Source organism: Trematomus bernacchii, unplaced genomic scaffold (assembly GCF_902827165.1).
Source record: "Trematomus bernacchii unplaced genomic scaffold, fTreBer1.1, whole genome shotgun sequence".
NCBI lineage: Eukaryota > Metazoa > Chordata > Actinopteri > Perciformes > Nototheniidae > Trematomus > Trematomus bernacchii.
The window spans coordinates 4,744,528-4,755,182 of NW_022987771.1; the positions used below are offsets into that span (position 1 = coordinate 4,744,528).

At 39.7% G+C, this 10,655-nt stretch overlaps 1 protein-coding gene across 1 annotated transcript in view; it reads right to left on the reverse strand.

Annotated features, from left to right (window-relative positions):
- The window catches only part of txnrd2.2 (thioredoxin reductase 2, tandem duplicate 2), a 37,599-nt gene extending 27,046 nt beyond the window's left edge, over window positions 1-10,553 (reverse strand). Inside the window, 8 exon segments of the mRNA XM_034148525.1 lie at window positions 5,517-5,587; window positions 6,291-6,353; window positions 6,676-6,754; window positions 8,141-8,215; window positions 8,778-8,922; window positions 9,282-9,338; window positions 9,433-9,498; window positions 10,469-10,553. Coding sequence (XP_034004416.1) covers window positions 5,517-5,587; window positions 6,291-6,353; window positions 6,676-6,754; window positions 8,141-8,215; window positions 8,778-8,922; window positions 9,282-9,338; window positions 9,433-9,498; window positions 10,469-10,544 — 632 coding nt within the window. The 5' untranslated portion in view covers window positions 10,545-10,553.
- Between the last annotated feature and the right edge of the window lie 102 nt (window positions 10,554-10,655).

Genomic DNA, 10,655 nt, shown 5'->3' on the forward strand with positions numbered 1-10,655 from the left:
ATGTATAATTTATTTAATTTATTTTTGTATTGGTTTTTCAGTTGAATTATACGTTCAGGGTAATCAACAGTTAAAAAGATACTGTTCAAATTATTATTTGTTTTAAAGTTCAAAATGGATGTTTTCAAAGTCAATGAATAATCTTATTTAATAATAGTGATATCAATTATTGACCAAAATAATCGTGATTATGATTTTTGCCATAATCGAGCAGCCCTAGTGTGTGTGAGAGAGAGAGAGAGAGAGAGAGAGAGAGAGAGAGAGAGAGAGAGAGAGAGAGAGAGAGAGAGAGAGAGAGAAACCTCAGAGAGAGAGAGAGAGAGAGAGAGAGAGAGAAAGAGAAACAAGAGCTATATTCAGAGCTCTGCTGCCTTGGCTACAATCTTTCATCGTTGCTGTTGTATGATTGGTGTTTAGCTACGGTATTTAGCGTATACACTACAGCACCTCCGCTTAGGGTTGACGTAGACCCAAACGTCGCCCGGAGGTCCAACGGTGTTGTTGCGGGAGCTGCTGCACTAGCTAACGCTGCATTAAATATGTACTGTTTTTTATTTACAGATGTTCTGTCTTGTGCACTACTGTCAGGATACAGTGAGAGTTTCAGCAAATATGAGAAAAAAGTAGGGCTGTCAGTCGATTAAAATATTTAATCGCGATTAATCGCATGATTGTCCATAGTTAATCGCGATTAATCGCAAATTAATCGCACATTTTTTATCTGTTCTAAATGTACCTTAGAGGGATATCTTTCAAGTTTTTAATACTCTTATCAACATAGGAGTGGACAAATATGCTTTATATGTTTGTTTATTATCATTTGAACAATGACAAATATTCTCATGAATATTAAACACAACAACCTCTGAACATTACAAATATTCACCTCAATTCAACCTGGAACCTCTCATACAATAATACTGTGTGTGTGTGTGTGTGTGTGTGTGTGTGTGTGTGTGTGTGTGTGTGTGTGTGTGTGTGTGTGTGTGTGTGTGTGTGTGTGTGTGTGTGTGTGGAGACACTGTGATGGATCGTCAAGGCATATATGCTCGAATGGGAGCTGCCTGGACGCTGCAATCATGTTGCGCGCACTATCCGTGCTGACTGTGCTGACTTTTCGTACAATGTCCCACTGTCTGGCTACCTGCATAAAGTCAAGTGCTCGGCGCAGTTGTCGGCGAAATGTCATTGAAACAGCTCCTTATATCCGTCAGCGCAGCTAGCTAGCACCAGATGCTAACAACAACACGTAAGGTGTGCCTCGCTCGCGCGAGTCGCGCCCTATGGTCGCGCCACACATACACACTCCTTCCCGGTCCTCCCGATGGCCAGTCCGGGCCTGCCAGTGAGCGTGGTAGTGTGGTCTGCCACAAGCGGGTGGCAGGAGCGGGGCTGTCAGCATCAGCTTGTCGATGGTATTTTACACTCGATGCGCTCTGAAACTACGGCGGCCGAGGACAAAAAATACACATGCGTTAATCGCGTTAAAATAATTAGTGGCGTTAATTTTTTTTTGCGTTGACAGCCCTAGAAAAAAGTAATTGTTATTAAAGTTTCTTAGTGCAGTTGTAATCTTTCATACAGTACTGGACTCCCATCTGAAGTTACACATTGAACAATGAGCCACAGAACAAAAGGAAACATTTCAAAAACTGTTGATGTTTTAGGCTCCTGTTCTTGGGAGCTTAACTAAAGACCTCATTGAACCCACAGCTCCTGAGGAGGAGGAGGTTTGTATCGAGTGTGTGTGGCAGCCTGTTAACCTTGGGAAGCTCTTCAGAAGCCCAAACACTGATAACACTACATGTGGATCCTCCTGTGCAGAGTTTGGATGGTTGTGTAGCAAAAAGCTTGATGTGAGTCCAACTGAGAAACTTTGATCTTCCAGTCTGCCGGCTGTCCCATGAGCCACACACATTTATCTCCCTGTTACTGATTTGAGTTTTGCCAAAGCTGCATGAAAAGGGAACAAAGAGGGTTTAGAACTTGGCGCCTAAAACTGAGAGAGAAAATGTGCTAGTAAGATAAATTGTAAATATTTTCTGTTTAGCGTCTGGGACACTATCTGAAGGTTCGGATAGCTAATCAGTTCGTCCCATTTCATATATCCAGGGATGGAAAAGTACTCAGGTTTTACTCGAGTAAAAGTAGAATAACTATGGGCTTAAAACACTACATTACAAGGAGAAACCCTTGTAGTAGACGTACAAAAGTATTATCAGTCAAATGTACACAGTATGCAAATTGGTTCTTTGTTTAGAATATTGTTATTCAGTTTTTATCAGAGGTAAATACATTTAAAATCATTTTAATGCGGTAGTTTTTCCATGTTGAGCAGATTTTAGATATTTTTTTAAATATTGGGTATATCAAAAATGACAGTATGACATCATTTGTTTTTATATAAACAAAGTAACTAGTAGTGTTAAATAAATGTAGTAGAGTAAAAATGTCATTACTTATGTAGCATAAAACGAAAATACTCAAGTAAAGTACAAGTATTGATCCTTAAGTAAATGTACTTTGTAACATTCCACCACTTTATCTCTATTATTTGTGTATGATTGTACCTGTATTTTTTAACTGTTTGTCATGAAATTGAATAGAGCGCAAGGAAAATATAATGAGTTCACTTCAATTTCCCATTTATTTTTCTTTCCTGTTGGCCAGCGTGGGACTTTTTCTTTGCACCGCATTCATGGTATTCCACAGGCACACGCGTGCATGTATGACCTTGTTTTCTTTCTCGACAATAGCTGGGAAGTTATGCTGCAGCCATCTGTGTTGCTTTGCAATAAACTGCTGAAAGATTTTCCCCGGGAAGTGTGGTCCTTGTCCCGCGCAGAGTCAGACCCTCATCACATAACAACTCCTGCGAGTACCGGCCCATCCTCACTCCGGGAACCACCGTCCTGCTGGCACGCGCTCGCTGCTTCTCCCTGATTACCAGCTCCAGGCCTTGGATCCTCTGGGCCAAATCTGTCACTCGGGTGTTCCAAGAACCATTAAAACACCCATCACTCGCCTGCCCCCCCCCCCCCCCCCCCCCCCCCCCTCCCCCCCACAGAAACAGCCTCCTGGACTTCACCTGCACAGCTGACAGCTCGGCATCACAACATCTCCTCCAGCTCTGTGTGGTTTATCACCCTGACAGAGGAAGCTAAAGCTAATGCTAACCCACAGCAGACCCCTCACAGCCTGCGGGGGGGGTCCTGAGGACTCCACTAACCATCACACACTCACATCAAAGAGCTTCCTGAGCTCAAGTGGCCCTCATGGATAATTCTGCTTCCTATACAAGGATGTTTTGCTGAGCGGGTGAAGGGTTCAGTGGTAATTGTTTGAGGATGATTTTGTATTGCCACCAAGTGGGGGAAAAGTTAAATAGCATACCTATTATTACTATACATATATTTCATTGGATTACCACACATTTTAGAATTCAATATTATGCTCATTTTCAGGTGTATATCAGTATGTAGTGTCTCTACTTTAAAGAGTCCTCTCCTGCTGATGTTCAGGTGTATATCAGTATGTAGTGTCTCTACTTTAAAGAGTCCTCTCCTGCTGATGTTCAGGTGTATATCAGTATGTAGTGTCTCTACTTTAAAGAGTCCTCTCCTGCTGATGTTCAGGTGTATATCAGTATGTAGTGTCTCTACTTTAAAGAGTCCTCTCCTGCTGATGTTCAGGTGTATATCAGTATGTAGTGTCTCTACTTTAAAGAGTCCTCTCCTGCTGATGTTCAGGTGTATATCAGTATGTAGTGTCTCTACTGTGACATGTCTCCATGCTTTAATGTTCAAAAAGCTCTTTATTTTTCTCATACTGCCTGTGCTGCAGCACCTCTTTTCACCCTCTGTCTGAAACCAGAGCCCAGTCTGCTTTGATTGGTTAGCTCTGTTGTGATCAACTGCTTAAAGATGTCCCACCCCTCAGCCTATCACGTACAATGTGGGCCTTTACATGCACAAAAACCTCTATAACGCACTACAGGAAAGGGAGAACCCCCCAAAAGGGCCTCTTTAAAATGATGAAAGGAAATTAAGAAACATTTAGTGCTGCTTGCCAAATACATTTAACATTTTTACATTTGGCACTTATCAGCCAAAATAATACATATTTGCATAAATATAGAATATAATGACATCAGAGGATATCAAAAGAGCTGCTGACCTGGTTTTCTCCATGATTTTAAATATATGAACACCTTAATATATGGAACGATGATTAGGAGAAGACTCATTGCCAACTTAGTGTACAAAGATGATTCATAAAAGGGTCCGAAAAGTGAAATGTTAGATTCAAATGTGAGTGGATTGATTGCGAACATACCTATTTACATGTCAAATGTGGCTGCTTGTGTTATCTGCCCCAGGTGTACACAGCATGGATACATATGAAGTTGAAATATCGAAATAATTATTTCCGCTCATCTGTCACCGCGAGGCAAACACCAACAGGTACACCAACACCGCGAGTCACCGTCTGAGCGCCGAGCCAAGAGGAAGCGTCAGGGAAAGACCAATTAAGCAGGCGCTGACAGCGACTAAATGGCTGGATTAAAGGGCTTGTTCAGTAAAGGTCAGGATGCACGCCGCTAATCTGAATCATGAGGCGAAGACAGGCTGACAGGAAGGGAGGAAAAACAACTCCATGTCACCGATGAATGATTACAGTGCGTGACAGAGGGACGAGTCAGAGAGGTAGAGCGGTGAGTTAGAGGAGCGTTAATGAAGCACAGGGTCGATGCTTCCCTTGGAGCTCATTGTGTAAAGAACAATGCGAATCCTTGACACACTAACACGCATTCACTCTCCGGGGTAAAACATAGCAAAAATAGCAAAGATTTGGCACTCATTTTCACAGTTTTGGTTCAAAATGGATGACTTTTTATCTGCAGCAATGTGGCAGATGCAGAAATGTTATGTTCAAATGTGAGTGGATTGATGACATTATACAGTATGATTGCAAACATACATATTTACACATCATTTGGATGCTTGTGTAATCTTGTGAAAATAAAACAGAAAAATAGAAGAAAATTCAAAACTATTTAAAAACTGCCCCAGGCGTACACAGCATGGATAAATATGAAGTTGAAATATCTAAATAATGACAGACACTGCATGCAGGATATACTGAGATGTAGATGCCACTGACTGCTTAATGTTTGCTTAATCTGACTGCATGTTTGTATGTAATTGTTACAGTGGGAGGATATCAAAAACTAATATTTGGGGCTAATTTCTGCCCCTTTAGTACAAAATGTGTCTGCACCTGGAACATCTAGTGCATTACGTTGCTAGTTCATATGTGAAATGAGTCCGAATTAAATCCATACAGTAATCACAAACTTGGTCCACCATGAGTGAATGAAAAGGCCTTATTTTGTTAAACAATAACACAATCTGAAATCTAAAGGGGGCATGTTTGTGCTGTGATTTTTTTTTTTACACATATTAGCTCTTTTCCACACATTTGTGACACCGTTAGTATGTGGAGGGTGTACTCACGTTTTCCCAGGGGATGTTTTCATCCAGAAGATGTCGTCACTGGTCATGCCGTGCTCCATCGCTCCTGGGATCTGTAGTGAGAGTTAAAGATGTGAGCTAGGGCTGCACGATATATCGTGTCGTGACGATAATCGCGTTATGCGCATGCACGATATTCACATCGCAGGACGTGCAATATTAAGTAAGCAAATGAACTCAAACACGTCATGTTACAATTCTTGTGCTGCTTGCTACAAAAGGAAAACTTGCGCGGCTCTCATGTCAGGGGTACTTGAGTGAGTGACATCTGCATGCACAGCAAACCACCAATCACAACCATTCTTGATCAGATCACAGCAGGATAACCGAGCTAGCTCAGCTTGTTGCTCTGATAACTTAAGATCCAGAAGTCCGTGACTAAAATCCTTCATCCGGTTGAATATTGTTAAAAAAATACTAATTGTATAGCATTAAAGTTCAAGAAAGGATGGTTTGCAAAAAGAAAAAAAAACTGTCTTTTCTTCAATTCCTGTATTTTTTCATATCGCAATATATATCGCAGGGGAAGAAAATCGCAATGTCAGTTTTGTTCAATATGGTGCAGCCCTACTGTGAGCACAACTATCTACAGACCTATCAAAGTGCAACAAAAAAAGGCAGCTATCTTATGTGTTACGGCTTGTATGTGTGTCATGCTTTCAAACCACATTTTGACTTTTCATTTGTTTTGTCTACCTGGTAACCAATAAATCCAAACAACACATGCTGACTGAGAAAAAGGGCAACATAACGTACATTTGTGGGGTATTTGGGCCGTCCTCCTGTGGCGATCACAATGTTCTTGGCCGTCAGGAGGGTCTGTGTGAGAGGAGGGAAACGTGAAGTCATAGCTTTTGTTCATATCCTTAAAAAAAACAAGGAAACGTCAAATGGAAGCAAGTGGTCTCCACAGTATTCTGCATTCAGGCGATGATGGAAACTCTTTGAAATCACTGAAACAACCAACAGCAACACAATTGAAATGCTGAAAATGTAAGTGTGGAAGCAAAATGACACTTGCATTAGGAATCAGAGTGATTATGTACACAAACACACAGTAAGATGCAACAACAACACGTGTCTTAAAAACGTAATTATGTATATTTTGGTTTGGAACCGACTGAATGTCTGAGCAGCTCACCTCTTTCCCAGCTTTAGTCAGTCCTCTAACGGTGTGTTCATCCAGCAGACTCCCTCTGAGGTTCAGATACTTCACCTTCCTGTCAGACCCAATAGACAGCTTGTTAATCCTGGTAATGCATCACAGTAACATGTGGTTTCATTTGTACAATTCAAGTTTCCCTTTGTCACACTTATTTTTTAACCCACAATTGCTATTTTTAATAATGTGTGCTACATGTTAGAAAAACATCACTAGAGCTCCTTTGCTTGTTGGAAAATCAAACGTATTTATCAACAATAATTGATGACATATTTATTCAACATATTGTATTTTGTATAGGTAAGGCAAGTTTATTTATATAGCACCTTTCAGCACACGGCAACCCAAAGTGCTTTACAAAATAAAATACAAGACATTTAAGAATAAATACAGTAGAAGCACATTATAAAATGGCATTTAAAAAACAGGCATTTAAAAAGCAAAGATAATAAAATAAACGCAACAGGTATAAAATACATGAATAAAAGCCATACTGCAGTTTGAATATGAACAACTCACTCAAATGCAGCGTCAAAAAGATATGTTTTTAGTCTTGATTTAAAAGTATTAACAGTTGCAGCGGACCTGCAGGATTCAGGGAGTTTGTTCCAGATGGTCGGGGCATGCAAACTAAACGCTGCTTCTCCATGTTTAGTTCTGACTCTTGGAACAGAGAGCAGACCAGAGGACCTGAGAGATCTGGATGGTTCCTACTTCTGCAGGAGATCGTTAATATCATTTGGTCCTAAATCATTCAGTGCTTTAAAAACCAGCAATAGCACTTTAAAATCAATTATTTGGTGGACTGGAAGCCAATGTAAAGACAGACTGTATATTGTTAATATTGTAAACTCTTTTCCACTTTTTAAGTATTTGTATTTTAATGTTGAGCACACTGTTCCTGTAACAAAATAATGTCCTAATTTGGGATCACACACACACACACACACACACACACACACACACACACACACACACACACACACACACACACACACACACACACACACACACACACACACACACACACACACACACACACACACACACACACACACACACACACACACACACACACACACACACACACACACACACACACCTGTTTGCCCTGCAGCCGGCCTCTCAATCAACATCACTCCCTCAGCTGTGTGTGCCAGCAGAAACGTACAGCCTTCAGCAACATTTGGTTTCAGACAACTAAGCAAAAAGTTATCGATAGAAATATTCCAATGCTTGGTGGAAATTAGGTTTTTAAGAAATGTCATTATGGAAAAATAAGCGAACATTGCTACAGTGGGCTGTAAATATGGGACACAAAACTTCCACTGAAACTCCTTAATGGCCTGTTTCGTCCAACATTATTGCAAAAAAACTAATTATAAACGTTATCATCATAATTGAAATACATTTGAACAAGGCGCTCAGAGCTGGTGTCACCTACTTGTCCTGGAGCTGAACTCTGTGACCCCAGTTCAGAGACCTCACGTGGTTTTGAACAGCGTCTGCCATGGTGGCCCTGAAAACACACCAGAGGTTAATGAATGAATGAAATTAGAAATATTGAGCAACATAAATTATTCAAATATGACAAAGTATAATTTTTGCGGATTATTTTGCCCTTAAGAGCAATGAAAGCATCACTCACAGCTTTGCATTTTTAAATGTATATACTTTTCGGAATTGTTCAGGATTCCTACGTAATACATTTTTTGGGGAAAAGGTCAGCGCATCAAGCATAGAGTGAAATTCAAATAAAATAAGCAAATCGATCCCATTGCCATTAAAATAATATATGTTCCAAACACAATTAGCATCCTTGTCCTTCTTCATTGTCACCACTAGATGGTGCTGTTGGGCTACTCATAGACTGATTAAGATGAATACATATATGGGGAGAGTTTGGATTGACCTACCAAAAGCAAACCAAAAAAATAAAATAATCCAACCACAATTAGCATCCTTGCATTTCTATATTTTCACCACTAGGTGGAGCTGTTGGGCTACTCTTTGGCATTAATCCGCCTGTTTTGACTGATTAAAATAAGAACATCGAATGGTTAGAGTTTGGATTGACCTACCAGTCGTGGCAGATTGGCCCTGAGATCTGCCAGCCGTACTTCTGAGCATCTTTCACCGCCGTGCCGAGGAGAGCGGCCTGATGCATGAGCTTCTTAGGAATGCAGCCGACATTAACACACGTACCACCGAGACCCCACTTGGTACCTGTTGGGAAAATCATTTAGAGAAGAAATGAACAATCGATGTCTATATACACTACCAGTCAAAAGTTTGGACACACCTTCTCATTCAATGGTTTTTGTTTAATTATTTTCTACATTGTAGATTAAGACTGAATACATGGGGCTAATTTGAAGAATCTAAAATATAAATAATATTCTAGACACTTTTTTGTGTACTAGATAATTCCATATGTGTTCTTTTATAGTTTTGATGTCTTCAGTATTAATCTACAATGTAGAAAATAATTAAATAAAAACCTTCGAATGAGAAGATGTGTCCATACAAATAGCCTTTTTGTAATTAACTTGGATTAACAGGTTCAGAAATGACAGGTTTTTTACCTTTAGCAGTTGGCTCCACATAATCTAAAACAGCAACCTTCTGTCCCAACTGTGCCGCTGTAAATATAGATATATTGTTAGCGTATTATGAGATTTGCAAAAGCATACATCACAGACATGAAGAAATAACAGGCACTTAAAAGGATCTCACCTTCTTTGGAACAGGCAAGCCCTCCTGAACCGCCTCCAATCACCACCAGGTCGTAGTCATACTTCCCTGTAGGAGCATATTGGATGATGAATAGTAGACACAGCAGCATTTATATACATTTAAGTAATTCATGTATTACTTTTAAATGTACATGCACACATACACACACATTTATATTAAATTAGTGAAAATGTTACAGTCATTTTAATAACCAAATTATGAATAAGCATTGTCTAGATGACCAGAACAACTAAACTAAACCACATATCATGATGACAAACACTTTTTGATTGCATAATATATATATTGGAATTATTATTTTACTCAATATTATGGTCATTGCTTTATGTTGCGGCTTGTAGACTGGAGCTCATTTTAATCAATTAAATTGTTTTTATTTGTTACTTTACATATTGCTGTGTAGCCCTTTAAATCCCCACTAGAGACCAATAAAGGCTGACTATAATATAATGATATAATTATAAATGTTTGTATTGTTGAACTGAATCTGCTATGTAACTAGTAACTAAAGATAATGGAGGTAGACTATTTGCCTTGGAGATGTAGTGGAGTAGAAGTGCAAGTGCCTCATGTTGTATTATGTAGAATACTCCAGTAAACGGACTGAGTTACGTTCTACTTAATGAAGTTGTATCTTGACACAGAGTTCAACACAGAAAATAAATAAAGGGTATTTTTCTCCAGGTGTGGAGAAGCTGCTGGTCACTAACCAGTTCAGTGTTTGAGGACTCGTACTGGTTAATAAGGCCAATACAAACATTAAACCAAGCAGCCATTAGAGATGTGTTTTATGTAGTCTGCCTTTAAGAAGGTGGAAGGTCTGGGTAACCAAGGAAACCAGGTGAAGGTGACAGTTATTTCCAGGGTTACATGAACAAGTGCATCGACCACAAGTTACATCAGCGCTGCTGATTTGTAAATGAACGGTTTGACAGTTTAATTTTTAATTTTTGTTATCTATTAACCTGAGACAATTCCCTACTTCTTAACTACACAACAACATATCGTTACATACCTGTCAGGTTTCTAGTTAAAACGTGTAAACAGTTATTCCTCTTCCACCGGTGTCTGCATCTACAGAGCGCCGCCATGTTGTTATTGTGATAGGACCCCGGTCGGTGTGTGCTGCCCAGAGAAATGCCTGAATATAAACGTGTCGTAGGATCCACAATCGAGTAAAAATTGTACTTTTCAATAGCCAA